The sequence below is a fragment of the Pogoniulus pusillus genome, chromosome 22 (genome assembly GCF_015220805.1).
Source record: "Pogoniulus pusillus isolate bPogPus1 chromosome 22, bPogPus1.pri, whole genome shotgun sequence".
Classification (NCBI taxonomy): Eukaryota; Metazoa; Chordata; class Aves; order Piciformes; family Lybiidae; genus Pogoniulus; species Pogoniulus pusillus.
Window position 1 is genome coordinate 11309756 of NC_087285.1, and position 24843 is coordinate 11334598.

The window sequence follows — 24843 nt, forward strand, 5'->3', positions numbered from 1 at the left end:
TCTCTGATAGAAGTCTGTGCTGTGTGCAGACAAGGTTAGTCCTTTGCGTTCAATCCTTGTTTTACTACAAATGGTTGTATGCCTGGGTGGTAATGAAAGAAATAATTAGGCTGAATGTCCATTGCTGTTTTTTCACGGGGCCACTGGAGACAACATTAGAGTGAGAAAAGTGAATGTGGGCAGGCAGAACTGCCCCTTTCATTACTGGTGAAAGTTTATGCTGAGAGAAGTAGTAGGTATTGATATACAAGGATGCTTCTTCTTTCCTCTTCTGAAGAACTGAACATGGAAGTAAACTGAACATGGAAGTAAAACAGAAGTCAAAGCTGCTGGTAGATTTCTTATGTGTCAGAGATTTTTCACTGAGCACATCAGCGCGGATTTCTAATGTCAGGAAACTCTTTAAAGTTCTTTCTGCAAATCCTTAATTATATTTGGTCTGTCCAGACATTCCCCCCCCCCCCCCCCCCCTTATTCACTACACTTACTTTCCATTTGAGAAAAGAGGAGGATGTTTTATGGCAAACAGCAATCCATTACTGTGTTTTAAGGCAGCAGAATTTTACAATTGGAGCAGTAATTCTGACCTTACAAAATAAATAAATGACCCAGAGCTCCTCCTGATTGTGAGAGGGACTTGTGGTTATTCAGCACATGGCAAGATTAGAATGCTCAGTAGGATTTCCATTTTGCTTCTGTGTTACTGAAACTTCTTTAATCCAACAGATGTCATAATCAGCTCGATCTTTTTAAATCAAACACAGTATTTCTCAAACAAAACAGCTACTGTAAAACTGTCTTTTCCCTGGTAAAACAAATGTTGTGACTGTTTTGTGCATAGCTATGTTGGTAGGACTAATGGAATAGCGCAAAGTAGAGCTGTATGTATTAGAGAACAAACCCAGAGGTGGTCAGGTGTCTGTGAGAGCCCACTGACTCTATTGCCTCAAAACAATGCATGGCATACCTGGTCTGAATAGATAGGGCTTTGGTGTCCTAGTGGCTTTTGAGTATCTCCAAGGTGGGAGGCTCTACCACATATCTGTGCAGCCTGTGCAAGTATTTAGTCACCCTCGCAGTAAAAAAGTGTTCCCCGACGTTCAGGGGGAAGTTCCTGTGTTTCAACTTCTGCCTGCTGTCTCCTGTTCTGTCAGTGAGCACCACCGAGAAGAATATAGCCCCATCCCCACTTGGGCATTTGCACACAGTGGTTGCTAAGATTGCTGTTTGAGCCTTGTCTTATCCAGGCTGAACAGTCCCAGCTCTCCCAGCCTTCCCTCGTAGAAGAGGTGCTCTTGTCCATCATCTTCATGGCTCTTTATGGGACTCTCTTCAGTACGTCCATGTCTGTTTTGTACTGGAAAGCCCAGAACTGGACACAGCACTGCAGGTGTGGCTTCACCAGTGCCAGCTAGAAGGGAAAGATCACCTTCCTCCACCTGCTGACAACACTTTTCCTAACGCATTCCAGGAGACCATTCATCCTCTGTGTAACAAGGGCTTGCTGCTGATTTATGTTCAGCTCGGTGCCCACCAGGACCCTCAGGTTCTTTTCTGCAAAGAAGCTTTCCTTCTGGGTGGCCCTCAGCATGTGTTGGTCCACGTGTTAAGAAAGTATTTTTTCTGCCTTACAAGCCTGATGTTGGAATCAAACTCAATGTTTTGTAGCAGGTTAGGCTCTACTGTGCTGGTGAGAAGAATAATTTTAATTGCCTTTTCTGTGTAGTTAGGATGACTCCTCGAATTTCACCTGTTCTTCTGGACTGTAATGATTTGTAAGCCTTGCTCAAGTGAAGAATTCTGAGGGCTTTTTGAATATCCAAGTAAAGAGCAATGCTAGATTACAGGGCTTTTATTACCTATGCTAATTAGATTAAAATTCCTACCTTATTAGCTGAGCTGTACTGATTCAGACAGAAGACAAAGTAGTGCACATGTAGGCTTCTACCGGCTGATTAATTGCTGCAAATGTGGTTTCTGCTGTCACTGGATCTGATAGAAATGCAGAATTTATTTCCTTGATGTAACAGTGAATTGTATTAGACATCCTGAGGAAAATGAAGTTAAGTATTACTGAAGTATTTTCTGCACGTAATTGACTTTATTTTCTTTAATAGAGAGTGATGCCATTCTGAAACAGAAAATTGAGTACATCTGAATTGTCTGGTGCTGGCCACATTGTGATGGATTAGGAAGTCTAAGGATCTCAGCAGTGACTTCTATGACACAGCTTGTTTCCAGTTAATTTTCCAGAGGTCAGCAGAAACTAAGGTGCTAATGACCTTCATCTTAACTGGCAGTTTAACTCCAGCACTTGACCTGTTGAGTGTTAACGCAAGCTATCAAAGTAATTAATTTGGTGATTTCTGTAATACATCTTTTAAACTGTTTCTGAGAAAGTGTGGATTTCATCTAGAAGCTCAGGGTATTAAAGTATTTTGTCTCTTGTCCCTTTTTAGAGCAGGAAATATTCAAAACAAACCAGTCAACCAATCAAAAAAACTCCACCCACAAACCCCACTAGATCAGTACCACGGAGATGCAAAAGGAGATCCATAGGAGGGGCTTTAAGGAAAATAGATGACTTTGGTATTCTTTTCACCGTGAAGAGTTACCATGACTCCTTGAACATTATGAGGTGCAGGTTAAATGTAGCGTTGTAAAAAATTCTGGTAGAAGTCTTGGTTCAGGAAAGGAAAATACCACTTTATGCAGGTTTACTGCCAATGGAATGTGATTTACTGCTTATCCTCATTCTGGTTTGTTAGGTGCTAACATAATCTGGAAGAATTTCAGCCACTCAGTACCTTCTCTTCCCTGGTTGCATAGCAGCGTTTTGGCAGGTGACTGCTAATAATTAAGCTAATGGTGATTTAAACTGTTACTGTGTCTTTTCTGAAAGATGTCCTTTCATTTGCTGCAGAATGACAGTCGAATATAAATTCTTCTTCTGTCTGTTCTAATGAAACCAGTTTGCCTTAAATCACCATGGTGCTCCAGTGAACTAGAAATGTAGAGCCATCTGAAGGATTCTCGTGGTTTAAAATCACTCTGCCTTCCCATGCTGCTGCTGCATTAACGTGGTAGATAAGTAAGAAGATTCTATATTCAAAGGCAAAGAGGAGGCTTTTCATGCTCCCTCAGCCAGCACTGAAAACTGAAACTAAATCAAGTGCCTGTATTCCTGCTTAGCAAACTGGATTTTTTTTTCTTAGTGGTTTTACTTCAGGGAATGTTGGTGGCCTGACCTTCAGTCTCTGGCCAGTCTACATAAGTGAGCTAAGAGGTCTGTTGGTACCTAGCTCAGATAATTAATTCAGTTCTAGAGACATATCAAATTAATAACTAGCAAAGAAGGACCCAAAGAGGACTGCTTCTAAGAGTCTGGAGTTTTCTGTGAGTGACAGGTACAATAAGCAGAAATGATTGGACTGAGTCCAGTCAGTTCACAAATGGAGAAGGCAGCACTGGTAGCATGTCGCAAGAGTGTAAGCACAAGATTTATTCAAGGAACATTTAATTAAACTGGAAAGTAATGGAAGATACAGTGTGTAGCTCTTCCATTATAGAAACTACCACATTGCTCAGATGATTTATTGCTGGGCAGAAATGATGGCTTCATGTTTTATTACTGGGGAGAAATGATGGCTTTGTGTTTTTCCAGGACACAGTATGAAAGTGCTGTCTAACAGTTGAAAGCCACATAGATTACATTGATGTAACCTTCAGAAGTTTTATTATGCTGGATTGGTTTTTGGATTACACATCCAAAAAGCAGTAAGTTCTGGTGGCCTATGTGAAGAGTTTGGAGTACTGCTGTTTAAAAGGCACGTTTGACAAGTACAGCCAAAGTCAGCAGTGGAGCCATAGGCTGTAATCTGATTGCTTGTGTCAGTGTGTTTTGTGAATTGATAGCCAGTTCTTGATAGGCATGACACTTCCTTAATATACTTTATTGTGTAGTCCCATGTTGTCCATTAAACTATTTTAATGGATCCCTAGAAAGACTTGCAATTTTTTTTTCCTTTCCCCCTCTCCCCTGAGATTCAGGCCTTTTTTTGACAGAGATGTCCAGGTGAGCATGCTGCTCATCTGCTGGAGATTGACAGTGCTGCAGTACTCTGTTGTTGGGCAGTTCTGCACTTTGTATTCTGTAGAAGCTGCATAAGGAGAGGCTGATCTCTGCAGTGCGTTTTTCTGGGCCATAATTTCTAGAACCAATAGTGGTTAATTGAGCAATACCTTGAAGTTTACACAGCAATCGTTTGTCATGCAGTGAGTAAATGTCAGTTTTCTTGCTAGCCTAGGCTGTAATTTCCTTCTAGTTGACATGTCCTGACAGTCACATTGCGTGGTGGATGCTGCTTGTCCTTTACGGGCAGAGGTTGTCAGCTGAGTCTTTTACACTTGCTGATTACAATATCAATTTGTATTCTCTGCAGAGGTTATAAGTCCAGGGTGAAAGCTGTGAGTCTAGTGTGACTGACAGGTTCTTGACTGAGGTAGGTAGCCTAGAGCTGAAAGTGAAAAAAGGGAAGGATTTGTTGGTGCAAATGTGGAGGTGGCTGAGTTTCACAGAATGCAGCACCTGTATGCAAAGCACTTTTCAGTCTCTTTTCTTTAAGGTAACTGTGGAAATAGTACTACTAAAACATGTTGGAAAGACAGTGAGGTTTCAATAGAAGTCACCGTGGCCTCTCCAGACTGTGGGCTGCTAGTCCCATTTGGGAAGGCTTCCACGTTAATCTGACATCTTGTTTAGCAATGATAACACTAGAGAGTCCAATTAAAGTATTTCAAGAAGACATCCCCATGCAAGACTGCATTGATTGTCTGCTAATGTGTATTGAATTTTAGCTAAATACAGCCCCGGGTGCTGTGCTGGAAAGCAGGGGAGCTTGCTGTCCGAGCTCTTAATTCCTTTTATATCGATTTGGCTGCTAATGATATAACCTTCTACTCTAATTAACTGACATCTGCATTAGGCTGAACAAGAGCCCCCTGCTTGAGGCTGTTCACTTGTTTGTGTTATGAAATGTGTCTTCCCTTTATGTTAGTTTTTGTGCAGATTAGCTCAGTCTGAATAAAATAGATCATCTAAAGGATTGGCTTTTCTTTTAAACCCTCTGCAAAGTGGGTTTGTCTTTCTATTGTCTCCATTTCTACCAGCCTGCCCAGGATTTGTGTTTATGTGAGCCTGGACAGAGCTGTTTCACTGATCGGATGCTTTTGTAATTCTTGTCAGTGGATTCTTTGCTCCTTTTATTTAAGACTAGGAAGAAAGGTCTAGGTTTTGATAAAGATGCAGTATGCAGACATGTAGATAAATTGGTCTTTTTGTTATGTTTTAGGTCATGACACCGCCATTCAGATGTAAATGACTAAATCAAGCTAAAAACTCAGAAGGGGTAATCTGCTTATGAAACCATACTACCAGATCTGCAAACTGAGAGTTTTTGTGTTGGGGAATTTTAATTTCAGCATCTGAAAAATAAAATGCTCATTTTTAGTGCAAAATTGCTTTTACAGCTCTTTGCAAGTTAAAACCACTAGCTTGCAGAAGTTCCTCACAAGTAACTGTCACAGTATTATTAGGGTTGGAAGAGACCTCACAGACCATCAAGTCCAACCCTTTACCACAGAGCTCAAGGCTAGACCATGGCACCAAGTGCCACATCCAATCCTGCCTTGAACAGCCCCAGGGACGGCGACTCCACCACCTCCCCAGGCAGCCCATTCCAGTGTCCAATGACTCTCTCAGTGAAGAACTTTCTCCTCACCTCGAGCTTAAATTTCCCCTGGCGCAGCCTGAGGCTGTGTCCTCTTGTTCTGGTGCTGGCCACCTGAGAGAAGAGAGCAACCTCCTCTTGGCCACAACCACCCCTCAGGTAGTTGTAGAAAGCAATAAGGTCTCCCCTGAGCCTCCTCTTCTCCAGGCTAAACAATCCCAGCTCCCTCAGCCTCTCCTTGTAGGGCTGTGCTCAAGGTCTCTCACCAGCCTTGTCGCCTTTCTCTGGACACGCTCAAGCATCTCAATGTCCCTCCTAAACTGGGGGGCCCAGAACTGAACACAGTACTCAAGGTGTGGTCTAACCAGTGCAGAGTACAGGGGCAGAATGACCTCCCTGCTCCTGCTGACCACACCATTCCTGATGCAGGCCAGGATGCCATTGGCTCTCTTGGCCACCTGGGCACACTGCTGGCTCATGTTCAGGCGGGTATCAATCAGTACCCCCAGATCCCTCTCTGTTTGGCTGCTCTCCAGCCACTCCGACCCCAGCTTGTATCTCTGCATGGGGTTGTTGTGGCCAAAGTGCAGCACCCTGCACTTGGAGCTATTGTTTTGTTAGATGTGCCCTTGTCATGTGTTTACACATTTGCTCTGAGAGAAGGTCGTGAGTCTGATGAGTCATACAATCATAGAATCAACCAGGTTGGAAAGACAACGAGAAGTCAGGATGCTGTTATGGTTTTACTTGTGTAGAAGCTCCAAGTTCAGTGACAGGCAGTGCAGGAAACTCGGTTCTCTTGCTCTCTATAGAAGGTTGTTGATTTTTTTCTTTGAGTACTATTAGAGCTTCTTGTTTGTGAGGTTAGACCATCTCCTAAGGTATGCACGAAATGTATGTGTGTGTGCATTTCCAGTGTTCTCTTGCTGGCCATTCAAACTTGACCGCTAATAGATGGTTATTTCTGAGGAGAGATGAAAATCAGCGCTGAGCGGGAGAACCCTGACAGAACTCAGCTGGCAGCTGCTGGCTTCTTCAGTCACCGCATGCTTCTGTCACTTAGTGGTCAGCACAAACATAGTCCTGAGTGGGTTTACAGCATTTTACATTGTTTGCCTGATGGGGGACATTGTTAAGAACACGGGCTTATCATGGGGTTTGTATAACAGTATCATCAAAAATGACAGTAGATCTGCAAAAGCAGATGTAAACTGAGAAAGTTAGTTCCTTTAGTTAGGGAGCAAGTTGTTTCCCATGTTATTTTACTCATACAGTGACTAAAAGACAGAAATTCTTACCCTAACCTGTGTATAACAAAACGATGCACGTTGTGGCTTAGCTACACTAAAAATAGGTTCTCATTCCATTTTCTGTTAATAAAATGTACAGCTTTCAGTAATCTAAGCATTCACAGCAATAGAATTTCTTTTTTTCCTTATGGCACCATATTCAATAGGAACTAACAAAATAATAATTAAAAAATATTTTCCCAGTGTGTGTCTCAGGACACCCTTAGAGAGCTGTCTAGATGATGAAAATAATTTTTCTCTCTCTCTGTACTCAATGGATTTCAAGCATTTCCCCTTTCTCTTAACTACTGACTGCACAATACATGTTGCCTTTCACAAAAATGACTAGATGAAAAACACAATCAGTACCTGAAGTTCATTATACTGATAATGTAAAAACAAGAACATTCAGATTAAGTTGAATGTTATGTGTCAGTACTGCTATTGCATTTTTACTTTACACAGATTGAGGATTAGTGGATTAAAAACCTCACATTCCAACTTCAGTGCTAAAAGCTTTTTTTATCTTCCAGCAAAAGCTAAATGGATTGTGCTTTGTGAGGATCTGAGGTCACTGTCTTGTCTGAGAACTGGAATTCTTTGGCCGGAGAGAAGGTGTGTTCCTTTTCTTTTTCCCTTGAGGCATTCATGGAGCAGTGCTCCAGTGCTGAAAAACACACGACAAAATTTTCAGTTGTTTTTCACTGTGGAGGGGTTAACTAGGACAGCCTTTGAATTAGACTAATAGAAAAATATGTGCTCAAGCATTGGTGAAAGAGGGCAGGAGTGAATTTCTTACACTGCTGGCTCTATTTCACTGGCAAGTAGGGCTCAGGAAACTGTACTTAACACCTGGCCTACAGCTCTTTATTTTTTAAGTCCTATTGATTCCTAGTTATGCTTTTAGGCATACATTGAGTAATTAATTTTACTTGAAGCAATGCAACCAGTCCTGATTTAATTCTTGATCCATCACACTTGATTTGCCAGAGTCTTGCATTTCTAATTAGTGCTGTCAGCTTGCCTTAATAAAAAGCCTTTACGTGTCAGGTAGCAATGATGATCTATTCTGCTAGGTTATGACATTGCTTTTGCATAATCTGTTTTCTTTCCAGCCAGTAGCTGGAATGAGGAAATAGCATAATCCAGAAAATAGAGAAATAGTAAACAATTTTTTTAGTGTGGCAAAAGGCTAATGGGAGTCCCAAAATATGGGTACACCAGTGACTGCAAAAGAAAGGTCATTGGCAAGGACATGAACTGTGAGCAAAGTTAGGCTGGATTGAAACTGAGAAAAAAGATGGGAAATCTCTTAAGGTATTTCTGCTAGAACTGCCACAAAACATGTGCATGTTCTGAGCTGGAATGATAGGGGTGAAACGCAGAGAGTTTGGGGCTGGAAGAATTAGCTGCTAGTCTCATATTTCTACAAAAAGACAGTAAATCCTGGTTTATAGCCCTGAAAACATAATGGAGCCTGGGGGATCACTGACACAACAAGCTTCTGAGAGCCACTAGCACTTAGCAAAATTGACTTCAGTTAATCAAAAGATTCTTTAGGGAGAGGGGGAAAAAAGCTGCTGGTTTGGAAAGCTACAGAACAAGTAACTGTGTCTAAGATGGTTAAAATCTCAGTACCTTACAGTGCGGCTCACTGACCTATAATGACAGCATCTAATGGGCTTGCTTAAATAGAAGAAAAAGTAATTTAAGTGCTCAACTGGTAGGCATGAAAGTGGAAGGGAGGAGAGTACGGTGGCACTATGCTCACCCTTAAAACATTCCTTGAGAGAGCTGTATATGAGCCTGCAAGCATCTAAAAGGCTGCAGCAACAAGAGATGCACAGAGAACAGAACTACCCAGCATGTGGGAAATGCCCCATTATGAAGAAACATCTGCCATTTTCCTGAAGTCCTAGGTAAAAGGAGGCACTGGATTCTACCTGAAATGCCACACATCTTGAAAGACCTTGGCTTTGTTTTTTTCAAGAACCTGTGGTGAAATCTCTGATGTGGGATTTTAAACTTGCATGTAGGCTTGACGTCAGCCTGATTTAAATAGTGTCCTTATGGGAAAACACATTTTATTATGCTTCGCTTGTAAGTGCTACGTGCTTTAAAAGAAATCCAGGGGGATTTGTCCTCGCTGTAGTTCATTGGAATGCCTGGTATTTTAAGAACAAAGCCAGAATAACTGAAGTATATACTGTAGAAAGTAAATTTACTGAAGTAAATACTGTAGAAAATAATTTTTTTTTAAAAGATTCTGCTTGCTGTTTAGGGACTTAAGATTGCAAAGAACCTCCTGTGTCATCAGGTCTATTCTCCTACTATCACAGTCAGAACTTCACACATAGAATCTGCTACATAATGCTATTTTTTTTCTGAAAGCAGCTGTGCTATGATTTCTGTGTCTAACAGTAAGAGAATACATGCTTTTTTTTCAACTGAGTTTAAATTAGTCACCTGTGCATGACTGGATGAGGCACTTAATGCCATGGTCTAGTCGATTGGATAGGGCTGGGTGATAGGTTGGACTGGATGATCTTGGAGGTCCCTTCCAACCTGGCTGATTCTATGATTCTATGCCAGGGGAATTTATCTGCAACAGCGATTCCAGCATTATAAAACAGCTTGCTGCATATGTCACAGTGAACCAAAGTTTTAATTCAGGTTCTCTGTGTGTGCTACAGTTGAGATATTTGCATGTAATGCTTCTCCCTGTCAAAAAGCTAAGAGTAGGCATGAACACATTGTAGAGCAAGAAACATTGCTATGGCAAAACGCTTCTAGTTTCCCTACCTGAGCAGTATAGTGGAAAGAGGAAGGTGGGAATATAAAGATCAAAATCTTTAATATAGTTTTGGATGTGAACGTGGAATCCTGTAGTGACAGGAGAAAGAGAACCAAAGTCCCAAAGCGTTCACAGGGATGATCTGTGCAACAGCCTGTACGTGTGTGTGTGTTGTGTGATGGAAGTGCAGTGAACTTTGCTAGATGTGTAGTCCCAGTTGCTCTAATTCTATTTAGTGCTTTTCTATGATTTTGCTCTTTATCAGAGGTTGCTGAGACATAACTCTGCTGAAGCCTAATTAACTAATGAATTTAAATCTAGTCAGATAAGCAGTAGAACATTTCTCAGTGGTTTCAGTTATGCGCAGATAGCTGATCTTCTCCATGTTCTCAAGCTCACCAGCAGTTCTTCTTGCAAAGTGCTTCGAGAGGCTCCAGTCTGCATCTCTTAAATCTTCGTGCTTCCTAGCGGTGTGAACTTTGTGATTTTGGCCACACAATAAAACACAGGCAACGATTTTCTGTCCTTCAGGATAAGCTATTTAACCACCGTTTAATAAATTCTGCCGTCTGACGGCGGCAGGGGCAGAACAACTGAACTTAATGCTTTGCAGGAAAACAGGTGGGACCAATAAGACAAAAGATAAGCCCAAAATCACACGATTATTTTGTGCTGGCTTAATGGCTGCTTTGTTCTGCCCAAAGGTAAAGACATAGTTATCAGCATCATTTATCAAGTACACCGTTTTAGTATAAACTTGTTTAAAACAGGGTAGAGCCTCTTTTTCATCTTAATTAGACAGTAACTCATTGATTCCAAGTAGGCCTTCATTTTCTAATTATTTAGTACATAACATAATGTCATTAGACATCTTCGAGTGGCCAGGATTGCTCTAAAAGCTTTAGCTCCAGAGCTCTAATATTAGGCTTTTGGCATTCATCCCTGTGTGTGAAAAGCAGTCAGTTTGTTTACCAGGAATTTAGATTCATATTACTGGGGGAATTAGCAGTGAGCTATTAGTCTGATTCAGGCACTTAACAATTGCTGATCATCTCCTCCTAGCCTGAGGATAATGGAGGTGATCAGCTGTAAATGGAAAGTATGTGGGGCTATTTTCATGAAGGCACTTGGAGAAAGTGCTGCATCCCCTGACCTCTGCTAGCCCTGGGGTTTGCAAGAAACCCAAACACCAAGTCACTTCCTGGAGGAGAGCTAATCACCTATAAGAAGAGCTTCCATTAGAGACTAACCCATGCTCAGCCCGCACCAACCCTCCCTCATCTGAGAAAAGGCTCAGCCACAGAATCCCTGAGGTAGCAATGATCAGCCTCTGATCATATTTACCAGTATCTGTTTTGATGCAGGGAGCAACTGTAGGACAGTGGCTAGTTTGGATTCTGAGGCGGTGCTGAATGATCCTGTTGAGCTCAACAGTGCTGGTTGGCTTCCTGCTTCTCCACTGTTGTCCCCAAAACCTTTGTCTTGTTACTGGAGACCTCAAAGACTCCTTGACAATTTTCTTTTTTGTTCTTGCCCACCGTTTGAGCAGTGACTGCTGATTTTTAGGATGTATTAGAAAAGCTGCTTTCATTCTTAAGAAGTGCTGGGTCTATAGCCTTGTCTCACCAGCCTGCTGTTACCTTTTATTGTCAGCAGCTTTTAAGAGTCATGCCAGGGTTCTGCAGGCAGGAATCATTGTCTGAAGTCAAGCTTAGCTTTTCCTCGTCTGTGATGCATATTGTGCCCCCTTTAAAAGGAAAACTGCAGCCACTCGATTCTTTGTTGGAGGCAATGGGGATGATTTTAACGAGGCAAGGAAACAATAAATTTGAACTTCTAAATTTAAGGCCTATCTCTGGCATCACTTTGTGATCTCAGGCAAGAAATGTGTATTGCTTGTCACACTTGCCATATGAGAAACGACTGACACAGTCACCGGCCTCACTGCTGGAGAAGGACTAAGTGAATGCCCTCTGTAAAAGCCACATCAGACCACGGTGAGGCATCTAAAGCTGCAGTAGGAGCTCTAGAAGTCACATCTGAAGTACCTGACAGCGAGTGATGTCTGCAAAAGTTAAGACTGCTTTGCAAGAGATTCTGTCCAACTCTGTTCTTAGCATCTCTTTCCCATAATGCCTCCAGCAGTAGGACACAAGGAGGCAGCTTCTGTTAAATGCAAGAGGAGGCAGAAGACTTCTAGAACTGCAAGATAAATTTTATTAGCAAGATTTGCCAATTTTTTACACTTTTAAAAATAATCTACATTACAAGTAGAGGGCTTGGCCACTGTTAAGACTGTCAGGATAGAGAATTTTAATTAGGTTATTTTTTAAATTTAGACCAAAGGTACTCACAGGATGTTGTATTCCAGTTTCTGGGGAGCAGAAGCTGAGCTGTTGTAAATTGCCTGTGCTGTGTTAGTAAGAACTGTTCTGGATGGGTCTGTACATCACTGGTGCCAACAGACCTGAGCTGATAGTGACTGGACCTTTCTAATAGTGCCACTTTGTGCATGCATATCTGCATGAATATCTGCTGTGTTGTTGAGTAACTGGTATTTGACATTAGGTATTACAAAAATCTCAGTGCAATTAGGTTTGCACCAGTAGCAGTGTGAGTACCTGTGAGTGAGGGTGCACTCAGAGGGGAATTCTATTTGCAGTTACTGCTGAACAAGCCTCAGAGGCAGCCATGTATATAAAGGTGCACATGTACATGCAAAAGGGGTATAGGACACTTGGAGAAAACCCCAAACTGACATATTTTGCTTTAATTTCAGTCTAGAGCAGGATTTGCCAGGCATTTTCCTATGCAATCCAGGCCTTGGTGAGAGGCTGCAGTTACAATCAATAACCTTAGAAACTAAAGGTCCAAAGTGCCCTGAATATAAACAAGAAAATGCTAATACCTTTTCCATATCAACCTGTTTTCAAGCACTAAAGTGGGAAAATAGAAGGATCACAATGCACATGAGTGGAAGATGAATGCAGTACACTCTGTGTCGTACAGAAGGCACAAGGAAATCCACTCAGTTATTGGAAATAGCCTCACCAATTTGTGAAACAATGGAAAGAAAATGTTTTCTTCATCCCTGTCACTCTTCACTAAATTCTGGACGTAAGAGATGCTATTGCATCTGTCCAGAGGTTTGACACATTTCTAGTCCTATCATATGGAGAATGGTCTAAGGTAGATATTAGAATATGGCAACAGGGACTCTATTCATTACTGAATAGTAGTAAACATGTGGAAACAGTCTTGTCCTGATCAAAACAGCTGTATTTCAGTAACTAATGGGAAATACTATCATTTGTACTCCTCTTTATTAAGAAGACACAGTATTTCTTCCTACTGCATGGAAATAAGATGTTGCTACTCTGTACAGCAGAGGAGATGGTTCTGTGCCATGCAGTGATTTCCTTGCCCAGGAAGTAAAGAGAAGGCTAGAATTTGAAGTGGAAATATTATCATTGCAGAAGGACAATTACTTTATACACAAGGCAATGTAAGATTCTGTAATAAGAATTGTCTGACAGTGACTGGGAACCACAACATTTTACCTAGCTGGTGCCTCCCTGACAACAGACAGAGCAAAAGGTAAAAAAGCACCCAACCGCTCTGCATCTCTTGGGGCTGTAACCTTGTTTGGCTGGGTATAACATTGTTATACCTACTATAGCTCACAGGATGGGCAAGGGACATCATGTGGTGCATGGAGAAGCTGCTTTGAGCTGGGTTTGCAGCTCTCCTGAAAGCACAGGCTGATGCGAGGCAGCTCTTGCACACAATTGATTGTGGACTATTAACCTATGCTCAGAAATCAATATTCACTTAACACCACATTTTAACAGGCAAATGCAGTACAAAATAACAGCAGTTACATAGTGCACACATTTACACTTAGAATAAACAGGTCATGAAATAGAGCTTGGCAGAGGAGGAGGTTGGGTTGGATAGGCAGCATGGGAGGGGACAGTGACAACTTGAGTAAGTGGAGAGGTGCAAGGTAGTTGCAGCTCCCAGAGATTTTTACAACTCAATGTCCCAACGGTTCTTGTGGTCAATACAGCTTCAATGAGCTATATGCATTCTCTGTGCATCACTAAGGTGTGTCCTGAGGCCATCCTTTGCTAGATGAGACTACATTTACTGTGGTTGAGCTCAGAATTTCATCTTTACCCACAAAACCTAAGTCTGTTGCTAGCTGTGATCATGGATGATATAGGCATGCTGCACAGGATAAAACAGAAAGGAAGAATACAAACTGTTGTATAGTGCCCTTGATCTGGAATGGTATTTTTCATAAAAGAAGGGATTTGAAAAGGAAACTGAATGTAATTCAGAACTGGTGTTTCCCAGGGACTCCATGTGTATGGCTATTGAGCTTTGCTTGCAACCTCCCTTGCAGTGCTGACTTGTCTTGTGGAGCGGACCCACGTGAAACTCACAAAGGTGACAAGGCCAAGTGCAATGTCCTACAGCAAGGTTGGGACAATTCCCAATATCAGTACAGAATGAGTGGTGCCTGGATTAAGAGAAATTGTGGGAAAGGACTTGGGGGTACTGGTGGATGAAAAATTAGACATGAGCTGGCAATGTACAGTCACAGCCCAGGAAGCCATACTGTATCCTTGGCTGCATAAAAAGAAGTGTGGCCAGCAGGCTGAGAGAGGCAATTCTCCCCCTCTACCTTACTTGACCCCACCTGGAATCTTGCATCCAGCTTTGTGATGCTCAGAACAAGATGGACATGGGTCTCTTAGAGTGGGTCCAGAGGAGGGCCACAAAAAGAATGAGAGTGCTGGAATATCTCTGCTGTGAAGAAAGGTTGAGAGTTGGGGTTGTTCAGCATGAAAAAGAGCAGGCTCTGTGGAGACCTCATTGAGGCCTTCCAATATATAGAGGGATAAGAAAGAGACTTTTTACCAGGGCCTGTAGAGACAGGACAAAAGGCAGTGGTTTTTAACTGGAAGAAGGTAGGTATAGATTGGACATAAGGAAGAAATTCTTTTACAGTGAGGACAGTTACCCAGGGAAGCTGTGGATGCTCCCTTCCTGAAAGTGTTCAAGGCTAGGCTGGTTGGGGCCTTGAGCAACCTGGTCTAGTGAAAGATGTGCCAACCCACAGCAGCAGGGTTGGAACGAGATGATCTTTAAGGTCCGTTCCAACCCAACCCATTCTATGATTGTATGCTTGAGGGAGAGCCCAGGCCTTTGTTTGGAACAGTAGGCTGGCTGCTACCAACATGCTATCATGGCAGAAGCAGCCGTGGGCTCCCTATCTGCAGAGCTCAGCACAACTGATTGGGGCCAAGTGGGGTGCAAGTTGCAGGGAGTTTTTTGGTGACTGCTCTTCTGGGTTAAGGCTGTTGCATTTCTCCTTTGTGGAAGCCTCCTGCTTCCCAAAGGTAAATCAGTAGTGGGAGGAGCCTGGATATGGAATAAGATCAGTTATATGTGAAGAAAAGATGCCATTTATGCCAAGTTAATGCGAGCTCAGCAACAGAGGCAGGAACAGAACCAGAGATGGCCAAGAAACAGCAGCTCCAGAATATACAGAGGAGGCCATAGGCATGTTGCTGTGCTCAGAGATGTCTCGCTGTGTCTTCCCTTCATCCACCTAGGAAATGAAATGGAAGAATGGATCTCAATTAGACACACTTATGTTCAAACATCTGCCTGAAGAGCCTCCACTTCTGAGCACCAATGTGAGACTATAGGAAGCTTCTGTGGCCAGGCAACACAACCTCCTTTTTCTGCTGGTCTGTGGAAGGAATAACTCAAGGTAAAGTAGTCCAGTGTTCTGCATGCATTTGGCATTCCTCTCTTTGATATCAAAAAACCACACATTTCCAGATACAAGGTTTTTCAACTACTGTCTCTAGGCCACTTGACTCACTGCTTTGTGAAGGCAACAAAGCAAAGCATACCTGGGACATTTCTGAAGCAAGAGATGTGCTGGCACTGTCTCCTTGGAAGCTTATGGAAGATGGATAAAGCAAGTCTTCCTGTCTTTCTAGAGCTTCCTTCTTCAGGTGCATTTGAGACCAAATGGCATTTTCTGCAAACAGAAGTAAAGCAAGAGTCTTATTCTGCTTCTCTTTTGCACACCTCAGAGGCTGGTCAATAGAAGTCTGGGGAAGCTATTTTGGGAAGTGCACTCACAGGTTGTGTGGCATTGATTGAGAAAATACATATTCTCTGTTCAATGAATGCCCTGTTAGTTTGTGGGTTTTTTTGTGAGGTGAAGCAGATGCAAAGCAAATTTGCACCATACTTGAGAACCTTTGGGTCCCTCTGGAACTCTCCCAGCCATCCAGCCATATGTTTTGTAAGGGGCAGGTACATAGTATCTCAGATGAGGTATTTAGGTTGTAGGTGTAGCTGTAATGCTGGGTGCAAGGCTTTTCCATACATCAGGAGATAGATTTAAATATTAATCATTTATCTAACAAAATTGGTTTCTGTTGTATCCTTTGGAAGCTTTTGCAAACATAAAATATTTAAATCTTATTAAAGTCTGTTGCTAAACTGCTAGGGACATAAAAGAAATGCAGATTTAGGATTACACAGTTGCATGTAACAGGATTTTTGTAACGTTCATGCTGCTAAAATTAATAACAAGGGCTGACAGGAGCCACTTAACCTTGACCAAATGAGTGAGAGCCAAAGCTGAATACAGGAAAGGATGGGGATGAAAGGAACTCAAACCCCATAATCCTGGTGCACTGATGTGGTTACTCAGCAGCCTATGGATGCCACATGTCTGGCAGTCCACTATAAGTGTTTGCAACCCCTTTTTTTGACTGCAGTTTGGAAACAGAAGTGTTGCCAAAGGATACAGAAACATTCTAAAAGTAGATCCAGGCTGACCCCATTGGTTGGATAGCAGAAGACAGAACTATACGCAAGAGTAGAGTGATGTAGGACCTTGAAATCAAAAGGATTTGAATGTCCCTGTGCTGAGCTGGTTCTATGACATGACTGATGCTTACCAAGGCACTTGTTGCTCTCAAACATGCCGAGTATCTGGTCACACTTCTCCTTCTGGTTGCCGCTGCTCTCACAGGTACACCACAGGGAGACATCCACGCTGGAGTTGCTGATGTAGTTGGGTGTCATGGGTGTGCCTGTTCCAAACCCCCAGAAACTGGAGTCAAGATTTACTTTGCTAAATGAAAGAAGCATCATGAGTCCTGTTGCAATGAATGGAATGCTGTCCTGGAGGGAGGAGCCCTCCACTGTGGTATGTGTGTTACCTAGGAGACCTGACCCTTCGAGACGACTCAGGCCTGGGCTGTGAAAAAGTGTGAAGGTGGCTACCCCCTAATTGAGGCAATCTGGTGATGAGGTGTACTGGTAACTGAGGCTGGTGCAAGCATTATATTGAAGGATGTGAAGCACTTGCAGGAACTCTACTGTGGTACTGGCAGATGGCAGCTCTTACTTCATGTGTAGCTGGCAGCGCTGTGAGACCACCTGCCTTGTGCCAAACAAGTGCTGCAGACCTGCAGTGTGCCTTTCAGCCAGCGTTCATGTAGCACAGAACCAGAAAAGACATCTGAAAAATGGGAAGGTACAATCTAGATGTACAGCTTCTGATACACTACTGCTCTTTACAGCTCCTTGTCTGTGCCACTCAGAAAAAGTATTTTTAGCAGGTTGTTGGTCAATGCCTAAGACCAAAGATTATTTCCTTCCAATACTTGGTAGTGCCATGCTCTGGCTGGCTCTGAGAAGATAGTGTACAACACTAACAAGCCATCAAGAGTCTAAAAGGCAGGCACTGAGGGAACAGCACATCTCATATCATGAACAACTGAGTTCATACAAGCTCATGAGCTCTGCTGGTCAGATATTTAGAGCCCTGCACACCAGCCAATGATGCAAACAGGTGTTCAGAAACCTCAGGCAAGTGCTGCCAATTTGACAGCAGAGGATGGGATAAAATAGAGCTGTGGAAGAGCTCCCTTTGGGCTGCATATACTTGAGAATCAAGAGGGAGCACCAGCATCATAATTATGCTGAGTGCTGTCTCCTGCAGGAGAGCAAGATGATCCTTCTCCAGCATCAGCATGTGCCTGCAAGTTTGTGGCCTCAAAGTATCCACCCTGTATGTTGCTGTGGTATCACTTACCAATCATCCCCATGTAAGCCTGCAGGCATGCAGCATGGTTGTGCTGAGAGCAGCCATCTGGAGACATGTCTGCAGGTTGACAGTTTTGCTGGAAGTCAGCCAGTCGAGATCTGTAGGAAGGAAAATGAGACTGTCAGTGTCTATGCTGTTCTCTTCTCTAATATTCACTGCTGCTGGACCTACTTGCAAATATGGTCTTCTAAGCAGGAGTCCAGAAGCCAGAGGCAGTTTGGCTTGGTGCTGTAGTGGAAGGAACACTCGGGAACAATAGTTTTCCGGCGTCGTTCTCCGCAAAGTTCATCCTGACATGGACAGAATAAGATCCTTTTGGTGAAATCCTCGGGGACTTTCTCAAAGAAATTCCTGAGCCCCCTGTGGCATTTGCGACGGTCACACGTGTCCTCGCTTCCTGCTCCCCTGGTGCAGATGGAGGCATAGTCTGTGCGGTGGCGGACACACTTCTTGCTCAGATTGCAGACATGAGTTGCTTTCAGACATGGATTTGTTGCATCTCCTGATAACTGTGAGCCTGCAAAGCCAAAAGGAACTCAGAAAAAGTAAAGCAAGCCTCCAGGAGAGATTCTGTATGGAAATAGAAGTAAGACCATCCTTGCTTGATGGTCAGACTGGAAACACGGAAAAGCACAAAGTGTGTCTGCATGATAGCTACGAAATGCTACCTTCCATTGGTTCATGTTAGGGTGTTTGTTTCAAAGAATGCATCATTGTGGGTTATTCCCTGCTCCACAACCTTGGATCTGTGCCTGTATTTACACTTGGTAACAGGGACAATTTAGGCAAGTATCCAAATCATGTTTTCTTCTGATTAAAAGGGCCATTACCCCAAATTGTTCTTCTTAATAATTTTCAGCCCCTGAAAAGATAAGATGGGGCAGCATTATGTCATGTAACCATTACAATCCTTACCTGATAACACAGCTGCCAGTTTGTTATAATCTGTCTTCCAATGTTCCTCATTTGCTGGATTCTCATAGGGAGAGGTCTCCAAATTGAAATAACCTAGGCAAGATACAAGATAATTTATGCACTGGGAGAAAAGCTTTGTGATCAGCCCTTTCTTGAAGGGATTTTTTTTTCCTTATTTATGCCTGCTACTTCCTCAGAATGGAGTTCAGAGATGCTCTGTCTTAATCAAAGCCAAGTGCCAAGAATGGTTCTGCTGGAGATGTAGAGGTATTACTGTGTAAAAGCAGCATGAGGCTTTGTCATTGGATTTCCTCTGGCTGGAACTTGGTCTGTTTTGTAATTTTTTTTTCTCAAATTCACTCATGAGATATGCAGGTCAGGAGGTCCTTAGTGGGAAGCCAAGTAGAAGCATCTCACTAAAGATGGAAAGGGGCGGCATGCTCAAGAATGCCATCGCAGAGTGTGTCATAATCACATGCCTGCTTTCAACAATGGACAGAAGTGCCCATTTTGAGGTGATCTTCACAGCAGTCTACCCTCACAGCATTAAATCTAACTGCCTCTGAGTAGCTGTCATTGTCTCTTAGGGTCCCTGTTGCTTTTGAAGGGCAGATCCTGAGCCGAGCATCTTTCTTTGCTTATCAAACAGAGCAGTAACGAATTCTCTTCACTAGGAGATGTGCTTGCAAAGCAATACCTGCAGTGCTGGAAACTGGCCTTCCACAGCTGTTTTCAGACATGGGGCAGGGGTGAGCCTTACTAGTACCCTTTGAACTCCTATTATTTCATCTCACCATCTGCCAAGCTGGCGTGAACGGTCCAGAACACGCGTAAGCAGTGCTCCTGCCTCTTCATGCGCCGCTGGCACTTGCAGTGCAGCAAAGAGCTGTTCCCGAGGTCCAGCTCCGCATTCAGACATCTGACCCTGCTGTTGTGATCCAGTGGGAGGACGCGCGTCTTAGCCAGGGCACAGTGCTCCAGGGTCCTGTAGGTGGCATTGCAGGTGGAGTCCGAAAGGCACAGCTGTTCTGCTGCTATGCAGTCGCTCCTCGGCCGGGCCAGGAGGGCTCCTGGTCAAGTAGGGAAGAGATTGTTAGTACGTCAACCACGACCAATGCCACACAAGCAACTTGCCGTTGTTCTGTAGCCAGCCTACGTTGTCCTCTCAAGATGCAGAAATGGTTTGAGTCCTTCATGGGAAGGAGTAAAGAATTAGAGATGTCTCCATTTAGAAGCAAAAGGATGAGTTTTAATGTATGAAAAAGGGAACAAGAGGTTAAAGAAAAGTCTCATATATTTTTTTTGTTTAATAAAAACCTTTTTTATCGCCCTTAACTCTTTCAGCTTGGTCAGGATCAGGGGTGGTTCTGTATTTTATGGATTATTGAATCCCTGTGGAAACCCTGGGGTTGCAGAGGCCTGCCTTGCAGCAGCTCTTCCATCTGGGTAATGAAAACCGCAGTGCAATAAGTACATCTAACACTGTGCTGTGAGTCAGTGCTGCCGCCACTGCTAAAGTGTACACTGGTCATTAAGAGATGTACTGAAAAAGCCATTTGGAGGCTGTAAAAACAACTGCTTTACTGAGGTTGGAAACTTAAAAATAAGATTTTTTTTTTTCATAACAGAATAAATCCTTAACATAAGGTGCAAGTAGTTTCATGCAGAAGTGCTGATATTCAGTCAATCTGAGTATATAGAACCCAGTCCTTGAAATTCCTGACAAAAATGGTGGGATGCAGTCTTGGCCTGCCAGCTTTCACCTCTTGACTGACTGTGAACTGTGACTAGATCTCTGTATGTGTATTTGCATAATACCTGCATTGATTGCATATACACATACATGCACCATCTTCTGTGGGAGTATTAAATAGTCTCAATTCAACAATATCATCTTAAAAAATAGACAGGTTTTGAGCTTTTACAATATTTTTACAGGGACTGTTGTCTCCCGAGGTTAATATGGGGGTCATAACTAATGTTATGTTGTCACAGGCAGGCAAATTCAGTCTGTAATCTGTCTTCATTTCTATAGTATATCAATCTATACAAATATAGTGAAGACCTGGGACAAAAATTTATGTACAGGCTGATATGCTTCTTATCAGGGTAATGTCACTTGGCTGGTTTTAGGAAATTACTATACTGAGCACTATGTTTACCTTTAATGTTCTCTGGATACCTGATCTTACCTACCATTCTCTTGTTCAGCAGGCATAGTAGTATAATTTCAGTCTGCCTTCACTACAGATTAGAAAGAAATGATGGTGCAGCTCATATTATCTGATATTCCCATCTTCTTCATCTAATTTGTTCTCTTAGTTCCTTCACTCTTACTGACTCCATCAGTTTATTTGCTGTAAGCTTCTCAAACTTTGTAATGTTCCTACAGCCCAGTAACACCATCTAGGTGTCTCACTTGCGTAAGTGTTTGTGTTTTTCAGCAACCTACAGTACTTTGCTGTCCATCTGGCTGTTATGTAGAGGCTGTGACTTGCACGGCTCCCCAAAAAACAAATCTCTCACCAGAAACGCTTTGTGCCTAGCACAGTGAGTTTTGGTCAGGCACTACATCTAGTCTTAAACTTATTGGACATCCTGAGTGTGATTATACTCTGTAAGGCTGAAGGCAGTGCAGTCCCAATAGCCAATCAGTTCATTCTGCCCAGTAACTTGTGGAACCCCAAATGAAAGGAACTGACCCCAGACCAAAGAACTATCTCCCCCAGGATCCCATCTCTAACAGTGGCTTGCAGCAACTGTTGTAGGAGAGGATGCACTTTCTTAGACTTAAGAATCTGCTCGGCAAGAACCTGAGCTCCAAGTCACATTTTAAAAACTGAAGTGGTGTGGTAATTTTGAGTGTAAGTGGATGGACTGTGTATTTACTACAGGCTTATGCTAGATGCTTCAGGTGAAACTGCTGTAAGCTTCAAATTTAAACTACTTCTCCACAGACATCACGTTAAGAATGATGCATTGTATTAAGCCCTAATACTTGTGATGTTTTGTTTTTCAAAACCCTTGTCTTAGTATTCCAGATAACAAAGTGAAAGAATGAGAAAGGTAATTCTTTCCCAGACCTGGGTTGCAGCACATGCAAGTGTGGAGTGGAAGTTCTTTCTGTAGCTTAAAGACAAAAGGTTATAAGGTAATAATTCAGACTATTGAGTGCAATAGTCCGTTTTAATAGCAGTTGTAGTGATAGCCAGCAGCTGTAGCTTCTTTTGGATATAAAGCACTCACATGCCATAGCCAGGATCTAGCAAAAGCAGTTCGGTAATTTCTGTATTTCCAGTCACATCAGCCGTGAAGGCTGCACCAGAGACGAACTGAAAAGAATCATTGCCTCTCTTGGCTCCTGTGACTCTGCAGCAGCAGAAGGCAGATGAGCACAACCAGCCGCAGGATTCGCAAGGAGCCCCATCTCAGAAACTAGCGGTCCGGGGCACTTCGGAGGGAGGGGAACACGCGGAGTGTAGGTGTCCAAAGAAGCCCCCAGCAAGGTCCGTGCAAGCGGCACAGCGAGGCCCCTGCCGCGCCGAGCGATCGCCTCCGGACTCGGGGCCCCAGCCCGGTCCTGCATGCGAGAGGATCCGGGCGCCCGGTCCAGCCTCCGGGACTGCCGCTGCCCACCAAGCCTCCCTTCAGGTTAGCCACGGCAACGTTTTGGTTCGCGTTTCGGATCAAAGCAGCAGCTCGCTTTTCCCGCTTTGAGAAGCGGGAACTTCCCTGCCGCCTGCTCCCGGGACAGAGGGTCGCCCGCTGGAGCCTGTGGCCGGGCATAGGAGAAACGGGCAGATGTCGAGATGCCGGGGTCCGGACCCCACCCGCCGCCCGCCGAGAGAGGGACGGAGGCGCACCGCCCTGCCCTGCCCGCCCCGTCCCGCCGCCCCGCGCTCCGTGCGCTGTTACCGGCTCGGGAGAGGAGCAGCCCCAGAAAGAGGGCGAGTCCCATGCTAGAGCCCGGCACCGGCCGTCGGTTGTTCCGAGCTGCGAAGCCACAGCTCACATGCTGCGCGCTGCCCGCCGCCGTCTGTGCGACCACCCCATCTCACCGCGTTCTGCTTGACACGGCACTGCCCCGACCGGCGAGCACCGCCCCGCAGCACTGCCCGCCCCGGCAGTCGGCTCGATTTGGGGGCGGTGCTGCCCGCGGGGCGCCCCGCCCGCGGGGTGGCTGCTGCCCTCGGAGCCGTTGCGGCCGTCCCAGAGTGGTCCCCGAGCCCGACCGGGCGGGACCCGCTGCCGAGGCAGGATTTGCGAGGACGTTCTCCTGGAGAAGCTACATTTTTTTGTGTAAGGTTGGCAGCACATCGTGCCCCCGAGAGCAAAGCTGGGACTGCCCAATGCGGAGCACCTGCAGGGGTGTCTTTCGGCAAAAGAAAGGCAGTCTTAGAGGGAGTGTACTTGGAAGAGACATACTCCGACGAGCTTTTGACAGGATTCCCGTGTTGGTGCTTTGGTCAGCAGGATGAGCGAGCTTCTGGCTCCTTCCTGTTGGCTTTGTTGTAAAGAGTCTCACTGAGTTTCTTACCTGTTTCTGGTTCTGCCTTAACTGAATCGTTTGTCCACACTAAAGGTGGCACTGCCTGGACCCAGCCTGGCCAGAGGCAGCCGTGCTGTTTTGTGGACAGATCCTTCTTTTTAGTTTGCATCTTACGGTTAAATTAACTGATGTGAAAAGGTGTCAGTCCAACGCACGCACGTCAAACGTCAAAAGGAAAAGAGGCAAACCTGCTGTAGGTCGATTGTTTGCACAAGGAGAAAGCCCGGCCTGGGCAGACCGAGAAGCCCCGCTGACAGGAGAGGGGTTGTGCGAGCACACGGAGTGTTCACAACCCCACTCAGTGGTGCTCTCCTCTTTGAGCTTTGAACAAGATCGGTCCCGCTACTGCGAGGACCTGCTATGAGAGCTTTCTTCTCAATGTGAACAAGTTGTCCACAAACACTGGAGGCTCTTAACTCATGCCTTAGGAGGAAACAAAAATAATTATAATTACAGTTCAAGATCTACTCAAAGTCTAATAGTTGCAGGAGCTTAAGGAAAGTGGTGAATCGGATGGAGCCTTTTAACTTGGTACTGAATTGTTTGCAGCTACCATTTGGGAAGAAGAAACGGTAAATTAAGACCGAAGAAAAAACAGGAACAAAAATGTTTAATTATAATGCTGACATGAAAAATCAGGAAGTGGCCTAGTCCTGTGAACTCCTCTCTGTTTTTGTGAGGAATGCTAAGAAAGTGCATCTGACAGTTTTTAACCATGATCTAAGTTGTCACTGTGGCACAGTAGAGACCTACTGGATGATTACTGTGGCTGGAATATTAATACAGTAGTGTGCAACTTGTGAGGAACAACAGGCAGAAGAGATGTTGCATTCTGTGTCATGCCTTTGTATCCTTGCTTTGAGACTGGAGGAGGATAATTTCTGAGCAATCTGAGTGATTGCTAAAAGGGAAGAAAAGTGGGCACTCGTGTTTGTGTTCCAGCTGCCAGACAGTAAAACCAAGCAGAGTCATCCAGTGCACAGCGGTAGATTATACTGCCCAGATACCACTCATTACACAATACTGGTGGCACAGAGATTTTGTGGCACAGAGGTGTTACTTTCTTTGTGTAGAAGATTATGACAATCATAGGAGGGGAAGTTCTGCTAGACCCAATTGTAGCTGACAGGTGTGGCTTTTGGAGAGTACTAATGTATCGGGTAAGGTGGATGGCAGTGGCCATCAGTCTGTGATCCTTAGTCTGTTGTTTCTATTTTGCTGGCTTTACTGTGTTCCTAAACTAAGATGGATTTCAGTAACCTCAGTGAACTGACACCCAGCATCTCATAAGAGAAAAGCCCAGAGACAAAAAACCCCAGCAAACCCAAGATGTGTATTCCTTGAAAAATGAAGGAATATAAACAATTAATCTAGGAAAATTCCAGAATCATAATCTGTTAGTATGTGAAAAATAGCAG

At 43.9% G+C, this 24843-nt stretch overlaps 1 protein-coding gene across 1 annotated transcript; it reads right to left on the reverse strand.

The window, feature by feature from the left end:
• Positions 1-12006: 12006 nt before the first annotated feature.
• Positions 12007-22925, reverse strand: GFRA3 (GDNF family receptor alpha 3). The gene is made up of 8 exons (XM_064161719.1): positions 22792-22925; positions 19671-19946; positions 18877-18969; positions 18133-18478; positions 17950-18059; positions 16808-16942; positions 15743-15873; positions 12007-15432 (listed from the first exon to the last, which is right to left on the reverse strand). Exons 1-8 carry the CDS (start codon positions 22832-22834, stop codon positions 15298-15300), a joined length of 1269 nt encoding a protein of 422 aa, XP_064017789.1. The 5' UTR covers positions 22835-22925; the 3' UTR covers positions 12007-15297.
• Positions 22926-24843: the final 1918 nt, after the last annotated feature.